General features: G+C 37.7%; 1 protein-coding gene across 1 annotated transcript; it reads right to left on the bottom strand.

The window, feature by feature from the left end:
- Nucleotides 1–2956: 2956 nt before the first annotated feature.
- LOC149780202 (transient receptor potential cation channel subfamily V member 6-like) lies at nucleotides 2957–9534 on the bottom strand. The gene is made up of 3 exons (XM_089936959.1): nucleotides 9420–9534; nucleotides 5014–5931; nucleotides 2957–4662 (listed from the first exon to the last, which is right to left on the bottom strand). The coding sequence occupies exons 2-3, from the start codon at nucleotides 5866–5868 to the stop codon at nucleotides 3100–3102; spliced, it is 2418 nt and encodes an 805-aa protein (XP_089793085.1). The 5' UTR covers nucleotides 5869–5931; nucleotides 9420–9534; the 3' UTR covers nucleotides 2957–3099.
- Nucleotides 9535–17555: the final 8021 nt, after the last annotated feature.

The raw sequence follows: 17555 nt of genomic DNA, 5'->3' as shown, positions 1-17555 counted from the left end.
AAAGTATTGATAAAGTGTGACAAAATCATGTTGGAAACATATTTATGACAAGAATAACGGTGTATTAGCATAATTTATGTATAGTATGCACGCTGTATGAATGATATGCCACGATATATATACATGTTTCATTAAAAGGAAACGAGGCTTGCACAATGAGTGGTATATTGTGGATACAGCGTACATACTATGCATATATTTTATTTATATCACATACAAATACAAATATTTGCCTTTGGAATGGAGTTTAGACTGACAACGGGCAACTGTGTAATTGACCAAGTCCATGAACTCACATCCTAGCTGAGTGTATCCACTACAAAATGTAATGTCCTTTTGTGCCAATTCACAGACACCTTTGCATATTGATAAGTTGATTGTTTACATTTTTGAGTTTCTATTTTTATTCACATTGATTAAATCAATATAAGTCACACTTATGATTTATACATTAAAGATGGTTTTAATGAAGAAAGTAGGGCACTACAAACAAAGATTCTTGAAAAATGATCGCTCATCAATGCATTGACGTGCAGGCCCATGGATATTAGCGTGGAATAGAATCTAAGCGAAATAACGAGCCAACAATAGGTAATTAAAATATTTTAATATATTTTAAGCTGATCTAAGTCATTATTCTGCCTTAATTAACATTAATACCAACCATAAAAATTCTCTCTCTTTCTCGCTCGCTCGCTTTGGTCGGTTTGACTTAACTTTTACCATCATCCTTCGTAGGTCCAGAGACATTGTGTTATTTCACAAGCGAAAATACTCTATTCTCGTCTTTTCATGGATTTTCGCATTCATTGGGAGAGAGAGAGAGACGTCGTCTGTATATAATACAATTTAATTAATAATAATAATCGATTTTTATAACCATATAATAGGTTTAAGATACAACAACAACACCAACAAAGCCTTAAATACAATACATATGGTATAACGGTACCAATTGCGCAAGTCCAGGTGGGCGGAGCTTAAGGTGTATGGAACATTGTATTCAGAATTAAAGAACAAAACTAGCTGTGATTGGTGCATTATGTAAGACTTGTACTTTCTGTTTGGCTTAAAAAAAAGTTGAGCCTCTTGGCAACATGTGAGTTTGTGTTAATTTCTATCTAGATCATATTTTGTATTTTTTATGATTTTTTTAAAATATGGTACACATGACTGAAAATGTACTTGTTGTGACTAGATAACTCTTACCCCTGTCTAGTTCCAGTAGAGTTATCTCTCTTAAATGCAATGGAGTACCTGGTTATGTCATTGTCAAATTGACAATCTAGCATTGTTCTATATGACAGCGTGTGACATGCATGCCCAAGTAGGACAGAAAGTATATTTATTTCACAAAACATTAGCATTGAGGTATATGGAAAAACAATTGGTACCGTGATACCATATGTGTGCCTGTAACCAAGACATTTACCATACTGTGTCGACTGGCATTGAAACTCTGTATTATTGATTATATGGTCCCAAGGGAAGTGTACCATACCGTTATGACGAATGATATCTTGTCGGTTACTTAGTGCAATTTCAATGTTATTTTATCCAGCGCAATTTATTTTTCTCTCTCGGGACCGTGATAGTCTTTTTAGATGAAATATTTTCTTTTCTTTTTCGGAAGATAATTATTTTAAATATAACATAATTAGAAAATGTTTACTTTGTCTATAGTCATTATTTGTTTGTTTGTTATCTATTTAACTCAGTACAAATATAGAAGGTTTTTAAACTTACAATACTGGAAATTATTTATTGTTGATATAACATTTACGGCATATGGTATTGAAGTGTTACTGTATTCCATTAACACGCGTCAACGCCTGTTACATTCAAAAGTTGGTGAGTAGGACTGTGCTACGTTTAACTCAATAAACATTTTTATTATGCCATTTTATGACATTGTGTGTCTGTGTGTAAAATAACCATTTATGTCCATAGTTTGTCATATACAGAGATTTTAAAATAATAAACATTCCAGTTAAGACTTTGTCAAGCTCTGTATGTCTTTTTTTTAGATGGAGTGAATTTGGAATTTGTCTCCCACGTACCATTCATTCATTATGGTGTGCGTTGTAAATCCAACATTTTTCTTTGCAATTTATGCAACAAAAACACTATACAACAATATTACACAGCTGTATCATAACTTTTTATGACTTTGTAAGGCTGTGTATGTCTTTCTTATGAAACATCGAAAGGTTTGTTGAGTTTGTCAACCTATGTTTCGATAATCAGTCAAATGACCAGTTTATAAAATAACAAACATTTCAAATATTTTTCAGACTTTATCAGTACTTTATCATTATTGATAATTATGTTGAAAACTAGTCCTTCCGTCTGGTTAATTTATTCGTCAAATTAATGTATAATATACGTTTTTCTAATATGACTTCGCACGACTCTCTCAGGCTTTGTGTGGCTTTGTCGAACTTTGTATGACTTTGTCAGGCGTTGTATAATTGGGACATATTGAAATGTTGCATTTTATTTCGACAATCATTCGGATCAACACTTTATCAAATAAAAAACATTTTACATACGATTTTCTTATTATTCGCACTCGAACATTGCCGCCAAATTTTATTGGCATAATTAAGTTGAAAACTAATACTTCAGTTTGGTTAATTTATTTGTCAATATAATTTACAATATAAATACACTTGTCAAATATTACTTTTATGACTCTGTCAGACTTTGTGAGGATTTGTTAGGCTTTGTATGACTTTGTCTGGCTTTGTGTGATTAGGTATATTGCAAAAAAAAAAATTGCATTTTCTTTCGATAATAAGTTAAATGAACAATTTGTAAAGTAATAAACAGTTTACGTATGATTTTGTTAGACTTTGTTATTACTTTGCTATTCTTCGATTTCGAACTTTGTCGCCCAATTTTCGGTCATTTAATTTTGCATAAATATGTTGAAAACTAGTCTTTCGGCTTTTGTATTTGACTTTGCATGGCTTTGTGGGGCTTTGTGTGGCTTTGTCAGGCTTTATCCGGCTTTGTCAGGCTTAGCAGTATTTCGTAGGACCCACATAGAGGCGTGCAACCAATAGTCGATTCCCAAGCAGTGTCAGTACACAATAATTACTCCGTCGTGAGATACGCTTTGGGATTAAAGTATTTCCCCGGGTAAAATGGACTTTTTACTTTCTTTGCACAATCACTGCAGATTCCCATTTTAATGTGGTTGATTTGTAGCGGAATTTCAGATGCAAGCGCAGGCGTTTCGTTCTGTTCTGGTCTTGGAGTTTGGACTCTAGGAGGGGTGGCAACGTTCCTTAAATTTCCCATCATACCCTTTCCAGTACTAGAAGCATTTGCTTTGTTCTTCGTTTTGGCAAGCTTATGAGGTGTGAATGCCATGTTCAGTTTGTGGATGAAATCAACTCTTTCTGTTTCTACCTGACCCAGGTCATCTAAATGTCTCATTGACTTTAGTTCTACTAAGTATCTGTCCACTTTGACCAATGCTTCGCTACTTATATCATACCTGTACTTTTTCTCAGCCTTAAAGGCATCCCGTGCCTTCTTTTGAACAAACGAATCCGGCAGAACGCTCTCAATAAAGCGAATAATGGAATATTCGTTAAAGCGCAATTGTACTGATATATCGCCCGCGGTGAAAAGATGGTCGCATGTGTTGGAGATAATGGCTATAAGTGCGTTCACCATAAGGACGGTGGTCACTATGATGAAGATTATGTAAATGATGCAGGTAAATACTACATTCTCAGTCTTCAACAAATCAATTCCATCGTATCCGAAGATGCTCTGAAATGAAATGAATAGTGTCTTCCACCAGCTGCGAAAGTCTTCGTTTAAATCTTCCGTTTCCTGCAGCTCAATAAACAAAGCGGTTGAGAATGCTATCAGCTCAATGAAGATGATGAAGGAAAAACGGAAGACATCTGTTGGGAGCACAGTTAAAATTAAAGAAGTGAAATTGCAAAAAAGACGCATGGCTCTGGCGAAAAAAAGAAATAAGAACCAACCAACAATGAGCGCAATGATGAGGAGATAGTCCTTATATGAAGGATCCCACATCGCAAAGAAATCTACAGCCAGGCAGATGGCAAAAAGAAGGATTGCTATCCGAAACACGTCGTTTGCATATGAGTTTGAAAAGTTCTTTCTGTGAAAATGTAGCCTGCCTTTGACAAGACGGATCACCTCTTGTAACATATAAACCAAGGCGAAGACCAGCGTGATAAAGCTGTAGGACGTAACAAAGGAATATCCATTCACGGTGTCGGTATCGACGGCATCCTGGGAGAGGGGGAAGCTATATGATTTGGTGATGTTGTCAGAGGTTTTTTGTACCTGGGCACGATTGGTTGCATACCACGTGAGGAAAACCATGAACAGGGTATGGATTAACCATAGTGGGTATACAAGTTTTCGGTAGAACTTCCACCTCGCCATGATCAATCGTTGTATGACCTGCATTTCAACGAAGCGGAATGCGATGCTTGTTTTCATAGTAAAAAGGCAGTCTAGATGAGTTTCCTCACCTACTATATGACAGTTGTCTAATTTTCGTGTACCGTTCTGTCCAGACTTATTCAAAAATAGACTGCCATCGAGGTCCGTGACGTCATAAACCTTCATGTCAAACAGTCCACTGTTGTAGTCTGCGTACAGGTAGGCCTGAATAATAATAATAATAATAATAATAATGATAATAATATGCATCATTATCGAGAACAAAAAGAGACGAAATAGCGAAAGTTGCTAAAATGCTGCTGTGAAAAAGAGGTAAGTAAAAGGTGAGAATCATTATTCACACAGATATAAGTAACAGCAGGTTTATAGGGCTATACAACACACACACACACACACACACACACACACACACACACACATATATATATATATATATATATATATATATATATATATATATATATATATATATATATATATATATATATATATATATATATATATATTACTATTGCCATTATTTCAGCAGGAAACGCAGAAAGTATGAGAACATACCTTTTCCAGTAAGTATTCAAATATCTGAGGCTGGCCGTATCTGATGGCAGCTTGCAGTGGATTATCACCTTCCTGGTTCCGCATGAAGAGAATTTTGCATCTGACGTTTTTGGTTGCTGTGTCCTCATGAACTTGGGAGAGAGATTCTTCACAGACTTGCGTGACAGCCTTGGATTCCTCGTGAATATAACGAAACATATCCATCACGCTATTTAACTTGTCCGGGTAGAGGTATGCGTATTCTATCAAACAGTGATACACGTTATTACCTTTACTGTTTTCTTTGTCCAGTTCGGCACCATGTCGTAAGAGTGCATCAAATATGTTCTTATTTCCCACGCTGGCAGCAACTGAAAGAGGAAGTTCTGACCGCATTACTGCTTTCTGGAAGGCGTCTCCTGTCGCCGCGCAATGAAGTATTTGTCTCAGATTCTCATTCAACGACCTCTTCATCCTCTCCGCAATTTCATCTAATAGACAAATCACCAAACTTTCCTGGCCATGACAAATAGCCATATGTAATGGAGTTTGACCTTGGTAGTGACCTCGTCGCTGTCCTTCCAAAACCTTGTCTGAGCATGTTTTTACAAGATATTCAAATAAATTTTTTTCTGAGTCCGTGTCGAATGCCAGCATACTCAGTACAATGTGAAGAACGTTAGGATCTGTGCAACCTTTCCCAGCTAAAGCGTCTACTACATCAGGGTGTTGCAGAAAGAGCTCAATTTCCTTATCCTCTGACGGTCCGATATTTCGGGCGATTTTTTCTATATAGTCCCGGATACGATCCATTCTCTCGTCATCATGATGTTTAGGTAGATCTATGTTCTCAACTTTTGATTTTGTACCTCCCATAGCTTGACAATAAGACTTGCTGTGTCAGCTTTACCTGGCCGTCTGTTCTGTATGCTTTAAAATCTGAAAGAAAGGTATTCTAGCATTTGTTCAGTATGTTATCTTTGGTTATTCCAACCGGATAGTTATCCATAAATTGAAATTTGAATGATTTCCAGATAACCTTCATTTTTACCCGTCTTTGCTTTTGAAAAGGGGCCGTATGTGTCGAAAGCTCTAAGGCTAGTTTACACTGGTTTTGCAACGTGTGTTGTCCGTTTGCTTTATATATGCAATCTCTATCGTGCAAAGATAACGCAGCTTCAATGTCTACGTGGAAAGACTGTTAAGGACTATTGGTAATACGAATTTGCTTAACGGGTGGGCGGGTGTGGTATAGTCAAATATCACGTATAGTGCATACTGGTTTTAAAGTTATATATTATTAACTTTACAAATTGTCATTTAAATGTTCTGGTACAATCCGTATTGCGGAAAATGTATTTATTTGAGCTAAAATAGGCAAGATGATATCGTATTTTAAGTCCAGCGGATCACATCATTCAGATAGTATTGAGCTATTGCATTGTATTTGTCTTGCTGCAGGAAGACTAATCAAAATGTAACGAGCGTTGCATTTTTCATATATATCGAGCCTTGCGCACAATGCACGTGGCAAACACCACAACGCCAAGTTGTGATATTGTTCTTTTTAAAGTCAACCGGTCCCTTGAGTGACAGTCATATTACGCGCATTCATGTAACCCGATGGCTATCAAACGTTTCAGATTGAAAGGAAAGTTACGGTTGGTACCGTTAATAGCAAAGAGAATTGCAAACAAATCCTGAAATACATTCGTTAAAATGACGGATTTGCTTGTTTACATTTTACTTCATTTCATCACATCTTTACCGCAACACCGCTCCTGTGGCTTAGTAGTGAGAGCGACCGCCTCGGATGCGGGAGGTCACGGGTTCGATCTCCGGTAGAGTCATACCAAAGACTTACAAAAATGGTATTAACAGCTGCCTCGCTTGGCGCTCAGCATTAAGAGGTTAGTGTTAGGACTGGTCGGCCTGGTATCAGGATAATGTGACTGGGTGGAACATCATGCTACATGTCTGCGGCATGATGTTCCAGTGCGACATCACTATAAACTGTCACATTGCATACATCGTAGCGATATGACTACGTTAAATATCCAAATCACACACACGCTTCTTTCTCGGCATCTGCTTCTGAAAGTATTAATCCACCAAAGTTTATATCTTCCTGTATCATCAGTCTTTTGTTCTTAATACTCGCCTAGAGGTAATGAAAAATACTTGCTATTAACTACTTATCTTAAATAAACCTTTAATGTATGCATAAATGGGATGTATATTGAATTTGATGCTTGTATGAGAACTATTCTAGTTGTGGTATGCGTTTCCGCTAGTATGTGAGAAGACAATTCCCGCAAAAAACGAGTGTGAATAAAATTAAGAAAAAGACAAATTTGGACAAATCTATAAACTGATCAGGTAAGATATATTAGGAGCTGCATTCTTTACAACATGATATTTCATTCAGTTCTGGTGGCTGTCATGATATTTCATTCGGTTCTGGTGCCTGTCACGATTGTCACTAGCCGTTAATGATAAACAAAGTTTAACACAACATGTGTGAGGACTGTTGTTGTTGTTGTTGTTGTTCTAGGGTTTAACGCCATGTTTCAGCACAAGATAGGCTATACATGGCGGCCAGTATTAATGGTGGAGGAAGAACCCGAGAAAACCCCGGAAAGAACCACCGACCCACGAGAAGCTGCCGGCAAGCTTTCTCACTTACTCACATTGACCGAGCCCAAGACTGTGAATATGACACGTATTCAGGTATATATCCATGTGCTTTTCTACACTGGATACTGATGTGTGTCAAATAGACCGAATAGCAGTAACATAGTTGACACTTATATGTACAATAATGTATGGACATATTAGTGGTGATTTAGTAATTTTTTTTATGTATTTGTGATAGCTAGGTATTTATGTTGTTTGAGGTTTGGGGTGGGGTGGGGGTATGACATTTGAACACTGGGCTGGATAAATTAGTCTGTATGGTTGTACAGTGTAGTGATTTGCAGAAACAGGGCTGCTTTGGAAACCATGATACAATGAAGCAGTTTAATGTGGTTTGGAGGTCTACGTAAATTGGAAAATATGAGACTAAAGTCTTAGATTTCATACATTTTGCCTTCAACCCATTACAAGGATACGAAGAAAGTGGTTAGATATTTTAACTCAAAATTTATTAATTAATGAAATTTATAAAACTGATTTACCAAACTGTGGTAATATATATATAGTTCAGCATGTACAGAATGACATGCGAGCAGAGAATATGACTGTTCTAGACTCCTGATCTTGGGGAACATTATACTGTTGTGGACTATTATTATTATTACATGCATTATTATTATTATTATTATTATTATTATTATTATTACAAAATACATGGAGAACTGTGTTAATGTCTTCATCATAAAATTGTGCGTATGACCATTACAGGCCTTCTTACTTTTTTTAGGCACTAGTGTCACGTTACGGCTGTTTAGGAATTACTAGAATCCATTTTATTTGCAAATAGTGAGAACAGACAAAGAGTTTATGCTTAATTTCTCCAGACTTTATTCAACATCCCATCTCCTTGCCACTAAATGGATTATTCATAAGTGCAGTGGCATTTTATTTTCACTACATACAGTTTCCATATTGCTGTACACTTCATCAAAGTCTGTGGACAAAATGATATGGAATCATTTTTATTACAAGTTATTCTTTCACACTCTCACTGCTAAATGGTGCATGATACTTCACTAAAAGGAACAGGCAACACTATTACCATAATCTTTAGCCATTTCTTCACAATCATGAGTACCACCCCACCCCCACCTGTGCTGAATTGTGCATTATCAATAGCCCGTAATTGTCACGAGATTTGTAGTACCGTTTAAACTCGCAACTGGAGTCGAACTAGAAAGTGCACAGACCCAGATCTGCCGCCGCATGTTGGGTCTACGTAGCTTGCTAGGAGTAATTGGTAGAATACACAGCATAGACTCTGATCTGCCTGCGCATTGCGTAACAACTCTGATCTGCCTGCGCATTGCATAACAATAGATTCGGATCTCTGTTTGCAGTTGGACTGGACCTATAAGGAAGTATATACGGCATAGGCATGCATGCGTGTGACTGTGTGTCTATTGTATCACAGATCCATTGAACGTTTATGAGTTATATGGAGTAACATTCAAAGTCTGTCCTCTTTATTCTGAATCTAACAAATCTCACTTTAAAATATAATTAGAAAGACGAAACTCAAGACGGAAATATTCCATTTATTACCGATCTGAAGCTTAATTGTCGGAAACACTATCAAGGAATTCATAGGGTAATTTATATCTAAATATAGTCATAGTTTTCAAATATTTATCGAAATAGTGAGATTTATCTATATACGCCTTACCAAAAATTAAATGTATGCAAAGAAATATGTATGGAGGTATGGACAACATACAATATTCACTTACCGACCAAATCTTTTCTTCTTTCTGGGGTATCCTTGACTAAAGATACATGTACAGACAGTGATCGAAAAATTGAAAGAAAATGTACCCGGCATGCATTAGAGTAAACACTCGTCTTTATACAAATCAATTTAAGCCAGTTAACTGTGTGCATTATGACGGTGACAGGTGTCTGACCTTGGAAAGAAGCGCTTTTGGATAACGCCTCTTTCTGGATATCGTAATTAGACGTGAAATATTATCTCTCTTAGCTAGATCGGAAGTGACGCTAGTGTTTGGGAGGGCAGATACTAGTTTATATTGACATTATTCGGTATTACTGATTATGTTGTCTTTTGTAATATACTGTTGAAAATGAAATGTTTGAGTTTAACCAGTTCTGTTTCATTTGAAAAATCCATGATGGTGGTTGATATTTATAATGCACTGAGAGATATAGATTTCAGATAGCTTCGGTTTCAAGAGAATTCATTTTTGAGGATATGGTTCAACTACGTAAAGAAATGCTTTCTATTTTAAATAGAGCGTTTAGGTTTGTTTGCTTTGGTAGGGTTTTGCTGCACTTTGGCAAACTGCCTTCTAGAAGCTGAGTTATAGGTACATAATATAATTGTATATTCCGTACCTGAACAGGTATAAAAGTGTTTCAAATAATTGAATATAAGTGACCTGCAAAATCAATGTCAGGTCAATATTCGTCTGTACTGAGGATTGAAATAACATACGTACACACACACACACACACACACACACATACATACATACACACACACACATACATACATACATACATACATACATACATACATACATACACACAAACACATACATACATCAATACATACATACATACATACATACATACATACATACATACATACATACATACATTGCATAATCTAAACGATTTTCTCCAGTAGTATTGTAACCGGATTCCTCATACATGATGACAACAATTTTAGCCATTCAGAGACATACGTACAGAGATATAATTTACAATGACCACAGCATTGTCGTCCTAATAAAAATCATTACAAAATTTATTTTTAATGGTTAATCAATCTAATTACCTAATAATCCTGGGTCCAGAGGGAAGCAAATAGACATTTCCAAATTAGTTGGTGCTCATGAAATAAATTTATAGAACTGATTTTTTAATCATTCTGAACCCATGTAAAGTCATAATAGTGATGTCTATTACCATGTCATTCCATTTGTCAGAATAGTGATGTCTATTACCATTTGTCAGAATAGTGATGTCTATTACCATTTGTCAGAATAGTGATGTCTATTACCATTTGTCAGAATAGTGATGTCTATTACCATTTGTCAGAATAGTGATGTATATTACCATTTTCAGAATAGCGATGTATATTGCCATTTTTCAGAATAGTGATGTATATTACCATTTGTCAGAATAGCGATGTATATTACCATTTGTCAGAATAGCGATGTCTATTACCATTTGTCAAAATAGTGATGTATATTACCATTTGTCAGAATAGCGATGTATATTGCCATTTTTCAGAATAGTGATGTATATTACCATTTGTCAGAATGGCGATGTATATTACCATTTTCAGAATAGCGATGTATATTGCCATTTGTCAGAATACCGATGTATATTGCCATTTTTCAGAATAATTTTGTATATTACCATTTGTCAGAATGGTGATGTCTTTTACCATGTCATTCCATTTATCAGAATAGTGATGCTTATTACAATTTCGTTCCATTTGCCAGAATTGTGATTCCATTACCATCTCATTTCAGGTGTCACAATAGTGATGTCTGTTACAATCTCATGTCATGTGTCAGCATAGTGATATCTATTACCATTTGTCAGAATAGTATTGTTTATTACCTTTTCCTTCAATTAAGTTATGTATCTTGCCATGTTCTTCTATTCGTGAGAATATTGATATCTATTTCCATTTATCAGACTAGTTATATCTATTAAAATCTCATTCCATTTGTCAGAATATATATTACTATTACCATTTTATTCAATGAGAAAGAGAGAGAGAGAGAGAGATCCTAATTCATTACACAAAACGCAAAATTGCGTGCTCATTCATCTGTATGCATTTTTGACATATCGTTTGTATTTCACCATTGTAGTTTCAATACATGCATTATGATTAATTGGACTGAATAGCAAATGCGCTTGTTTTATTTTCTGAGTATGTATCCATTCTCTTCAACTCATATTGTTGACTCTTATGAATTTTATTTCTCTGAACATTCACAACTTTATAAACATTAAAACTGTAAGAGTAAGAATTTAGAAATCCTCATATTGGAGGATGTTATGCATATAAAATGGCGATTATCTCCAATCAACATAATGTCTAATATACACAATCGGACACACACAGTCTGTACAGCAAAACTCTACTTCTCAGATTGTAGAGATCTATTTGTACATTTTGTTTGAATATTTTTTAACATGAACAAATCAGACAATTTGAATGTGTACTTCTTTATGTATAATGACTCGCTCCATTATATATTATGCTGTCTTTAAGGATATAACTAGTAAGTAACCAATGGTTCGAATGGTTCTCTTTTTTTCTTAGATGTAAAGTAATAAAAATTAAATAAGGAAAGTTTACCTCATAGTACAATTGCACATGAAATGCAGACTGCACATTGACTTACTGAGGAAATCTTTTTTTTTTTGTATTTGCGTCATAGATTATTTTCAAATTCCAATCAATTCTAACCATCAAGGTCGTCGATTGTGTATAATCCTCCAACAACCGAGTTTAAGTGTTGCAAACGATCGATTACCTCCAAAACTCAGAAACTATCAATGATATCCATTGTGCAGCATAATGGTCACCAGAACACTCTAATATGACTTTGTAATTGACCAGTTTGACATAAAAAGCAGGTAATTATAATAAACACAACCGGTAACTATGCAAGCAGGAAACATCATTATTCTACTGCTTAAAACTGAAAGGGTTTGTTTTAGTGCATTCTCGTCATTCTTTTGTTCGATATTGCTCATTCGAAATCGTTCGAGATTTGTGCGTCAGTTAGAGTTCAATTTTAAAGGGAGAAAATACAATTTTTCCCCACCGTTCCGTAAGTTGTTATACTTAACTTACATGTGTTAACTGTAATAGACATGCATGCATGCATATATATATATATATATATATATATATATATATATATATATATATATATATATATATATATATATATATATATATATATATATATATATATATATATATATACTCTTATACAGTGTTGTGTATTACAATATACTTGTACAGTGTGGGTTTCGACTGTTAAATTTCAACATCTGTCACCGTGGATTTTATTTCGAAGAAAATCACGTTCAAGACTAGGGCGAGCGAGAAAATAAACTGCAAACTATTACGTATTGTTAGAAGATCACATATGGACGACAGCCGCCCACGCAACATAGGGGGTCAAAGTTGGAGGATACCCACGCTGTCATTAACAATGCGAAAATCTACCCACTAGCTAAAAGAGTATAGAATTAGGAGGAATCTCACCCACTAACGCAAAAGAAAAAATGGACACCTTCGTTTGATTTTCCTTCGAAATCTATCGTTTTATGTTAAAACCGTCCCTCACACTAAATTTACAGCCGGCGCAATGGCAGACACTCCTTATGTGTTACTCTTTACCTAAAGAAATGCCGATCAAGACCTGGACTTGCCATTAAAGACAGAGGCCTTCATCTTCACTTGGAAGGCACTCGAGTTCTCAGACAGTTCTTTGTCAATTATGTGTCTCATTGACTATGAAGCAACCGTAGATCGTGATGTAATTCAGTCATTAACAAGAATTGCATATATGTAGATTTGTAATTATTTTATTGCGTGCCACTGATACCTTCTAAACTACATTTATCCTTTTCGTTTGCAGAACAAATTATGAAACGGTACTGATTATATGAAGGATGGAGATTTCCAAGGGGAATGGAATCCTGAAATTCATTCTTAATTACAGTCTCTTTGGGGTGGTACGTAACATCCCCGGGGTCTGGTTTAACTTTTATCAAGGTGGTAGTTAATTTTAAGTTGGCGTGTTTGTATCTTTGGCTCACCAGCGGCTTGGCAGCCAGATTTTGATGGTATTGTAAAAAGTTTGGTCAAATTCTTGAATTCATTTTAAGATGGAACGAAATTCATTGTGAGGTGGAAAGAAATAGCCCTTATTGAAATCAGTACGAAAGAGTAGCTCAGAAATAGTATGAAATTTTATAGAAATCTGCATTTGTTTGTTGTTTAGTGAGAACTGTATGATGTAAATTATACATACTCACTGGATAATACAGACGCTCTATGGTTACTTCCCATATGTCAGTTTGTTTTCATCAGGCTTTATTGAGCTAAGGTGGCTCGATGTTTATCAAGAAGTGTTAGAAAACTATCAGTTATGGTAAAAGGGGCATGCTATACATCAAAGAGAAGAAGCTATTTGTGGTGTGCTGCCTGCAACACCAAGTATTTTACGTAGCAGCTAAGATGCGCTCTACATGACGTGCACTATTTTTTTATTGTCTTTGCTGTATTAAATATAACTGCCATTGACCTGATAAATGGTATTAATTTATTAGTATGGGGATCAAATGAGTCATATCACAGGTTACGTCGAGATATTGCAGGACAGATATGAAAATGCGATGTAATGAATGTTTGATAGCCATGTAATGTCACAGAAATTTTAACTGAATACAAGAAAGAATACACGAAAGATTAAACACCTACAAAGAAGGTTTGATAAATTTTGTATAGTTTTCTTGGAGAAAATAAAGATTTCAACAATTATAGCTAGATAACATTACCGTAACATAGAATTGGATATATTATGCGCCATAGAAAATTTTAATTAATTAACTAATAAGTTTTGCTAAATGGATGATATTAAAATAATGCACCATTTTCTATTATGTTATTTTGTAGCACAACCTCAATTCTATCATATCCGAATTTGTTTAAAAGATGCACATTTTATCTTGACTCCGACATTCTTGTTTTCATGTTAAATTCATGAAATACTTTTGTCACATCTCTGATTTTTTTAAATGCAATTAAAATTCATTTTATTAGTATTGTAACTCGCATAGTCAAGTAATTTTAATAATTAAGGAAAAATATTACACAGGCAGTGCTGGTCTAGTGAATTTTAACATTGATTTTGAATCATTTGCTTCATTTAATTTTAATATGCAAACAGTAATGGTATTATCCTTCACAATATATTTACTACTGCTTCTGTAAAGTGGTTATATATATATATATATATATATATATATATATATATATATATATATATATATATATATATATATATATATATATATATATATATATCATCATCATCATCATTATTGGCGGCTCAGTCTCGAGAGACCATGCGAATTGCGCCCTTGGAGTGTCGTCTGTCTCTGGGGTGTTGGCATCGTCTGCTGTGGCTGTGCAGGACTGCGCAAGTGACAGTCCCTATTGCAGTTGGTGCAGATATACTGGGAAGTCTGAGTTACTGGGGTTGTTGCCGCGCTCTTCTTTCTCTGACGTTCTCTGCCGCCAACTGGCCTCTCGTCGCATCAGCTACTGTTATGCCGTTGCTTAACATCAGTCTCCAGATCCCTCGGTCCTCGGCCAGCACTTCCCAGCCGTCGGGTGAAATGTCGTATGCCTTCATGTCCCTCTTGCACACATCCTTGAAACGGAGTGAGGGGCGGCCGACACCTCTGGTGCCAGTGGCCAGATATCCATTCAGGATGTCTTTTGGCAGCCTCCCATCCTCCATGCGTCGGACGTGTCCCAGCCATCGAATGCGGAATTTGCTCACAGAGAGTACATGCTGGGAGTACTTGCACGCTGGAGGATCTTGCTGTGTGGGACTCGGTCATGACAGCTGGTTTTCAGGATGCGTTTTAGGCATCGTATAGGGAAGGAGTTGAGTCGCCGCTCTTGCCTCATGTAGGTTCTCCAGGTCTCACTTCCATATAGAAGAGTGCTGAGAACGCAGGCATGGTATACTTGGATATTAGTGTGCTCTGTCAGCGCATTGTTTGTCCACACCCTCTCCGTTAGTCGTGCCATGATGGTGTTTGCCTTTCCAAGCCTTCCGTCCAGCTCCACATCAAGCAAGAGAGTGTTGCTGATGTTTGACCCCAGGTAAATAAAGGTGTTGACTGCTTCCAGGGTGAAACCGTTAATTTTGATGGAAGGGGCAATGGTTGTATCTTGCACTCTGACGTTTGTCTTTTCCAGGCTGATGGTGAGCCCAAACTGCTTGCATGCCTCAGCGAAACAGTCTCACAGTCTCTGGAGGGCGCCCTCGGTGTGGGTCACAAGAGCCTTGTCATCTGCAAAAAGCATTTCCCTGAAGAGCACCGGCCTCACTTCGGCCTTCGAACGCTGTCGTGCCAGGTTGAACAGCCTCCCGTCGAACCTGGTGTGTAGATATACGCCATCAGTGGACGAGTCAAAGGCGTAGGACAGGAGCAGGGAGAAGAAGATCCCGAAAAGGGATGGCGCCAGCACACGGCCCTGCTACACGCCGCTGTTGATTGGGAATGAGGCTGAGGAGGATCCATCATACAGGACTGTTCCCTTCATATCGGCATGGAAAGAGATTACCATGCTGCGCAGTTTTGGGGGCCAACCGATCTTGCTGAGAAGTTCAAAAAGACCCTTCCTGCTGGCGAGGTCAAAGGCCTTGGTGACGTCGCTGAACACCATGTAGAGTGGTTGACCTTGCTCTCTGCTCTTCTCTTGGAGTTGTCGTAGGGAGAAGATCATGTCTGTCGTCGACCTGTCAGCTCTGAATCCGCACTGGGATTCCGGGTACACACGGTCCGTCAGCAGCTGAAGCCTGTTGAATATAATGCGGACATATACTTTGCCAACGATGATCAGGAGCGAGATACCTCTGTAATTATTATAGTCACTGGAGTCACCCTTGTTTTTGTAAAGGGTCACAATCATAGACCGCGCATGTCTTGGGGGACTGCTCCTTCCTCTCAGCAGAGGGAAAGTAGCTCATTCAGAAGCTGAAGCAATGTTGGTTTCCCACGTTTGATAGCTTCGGGCAGGATGCTGTCACTACCTGGTGCTTTGTCGTTTGGGAGGGAGTCGATTGCTTTGCTGAGCTCCTCTAAGGTGGGCACTTTGTCGAGTTCCTCCATGGTGGGCAGTTTCTTTATGCTGCTTAGGGCCGCATCGGTGACTGACGTTTCTCGGGAGTATAGCTCTGGGTAATGCTCCACTCATCTGGCCATCTGTTGCTCACGGTCAGTGATCTTCTCTCCCGTCAGAGATTTTAGGGGGGTTACCCCTTTCACTGTAGGGCCTAGATCTTTCTTGATGCCACTGTACATACCTTGGATGTTTCCGGACGCGGCACTGCGCTGGATTCCTTCACACAGTTGTTGCATGTACTCGTTCGCGCACTGTCTAGCGATGCGTTGGGTGTTGCTTCGGGCACTCCTGAGAGCAGCAAGCGTCAGTTCATTAGGGCATTATTTTTGGGTACGCTATGAAGGCTTTTCGTTTGTCCTCGATTATTGATTACATCCTTGATAGGTGTGCGTTGAACCAGTCCTGGCTGGGCCGTTCCTTCTTACCAAACGTGGACATGGTGTGCTGTAGATGACACCCTTCATGGCATTCCACTTGGCTGTGGCATCATGTTTTGGCAGGTCCTGGAGAGCCTGGTCCAGGGCGGACACATAATCATCCACCCTGGAGGGGACCAATATCTGCGCAGCGTTTATGCGAGGAAGTCCTTTTGGTTTTTAGCGGTATAGTGTGTGAGGCTGTAAACGCACCCTGCTGCTCACGAGGGCGTGGTCGGAGTAGCAGTCTGCAATGTGGTAGTTTCTGGTGGAAAGGACGCTGTTATGGGCAGAGCGCCTTGTGATGACCAAGTCGAACTGGTGCCAGCGATGAGACCTTGGGTGTTTCCATGACACTCCACTCCGGATTGTCTGTCTGGGTTTACTTCCGTAGCCTTTCCTTCTCCCGAAGATATCCACAAGGCAACGAAGCCATCATCCAATGGCTGGGACTTGGTGGGTTTGGAATCAGATTTTCTTTCTTCTAGACGAACTGCCTGACAAAGCTAACGAGCTCCACCTGC

This window comes from Sinohyriopsis cumingii, chromosome 16 (assembly GCF_028554795.1).
Source record: "Sinohyriopsis cumingii isolate HCF-2022 chromosome 16, ASM2855479v2, whole genome shotgun sequence".
NCBI classification, from domain to species: domain Eukaryota; kingdom Metazoa; phylum Mollusca; class Bivalvia; order Unionida; family Unionidae; genus Sinohyriopsis; species Sinohyriopsis cumingii.
Note: the sequence above shows the minus strand (reverse complement) of the source record. Positions and strands in the feature narration are given on the sequence as shown.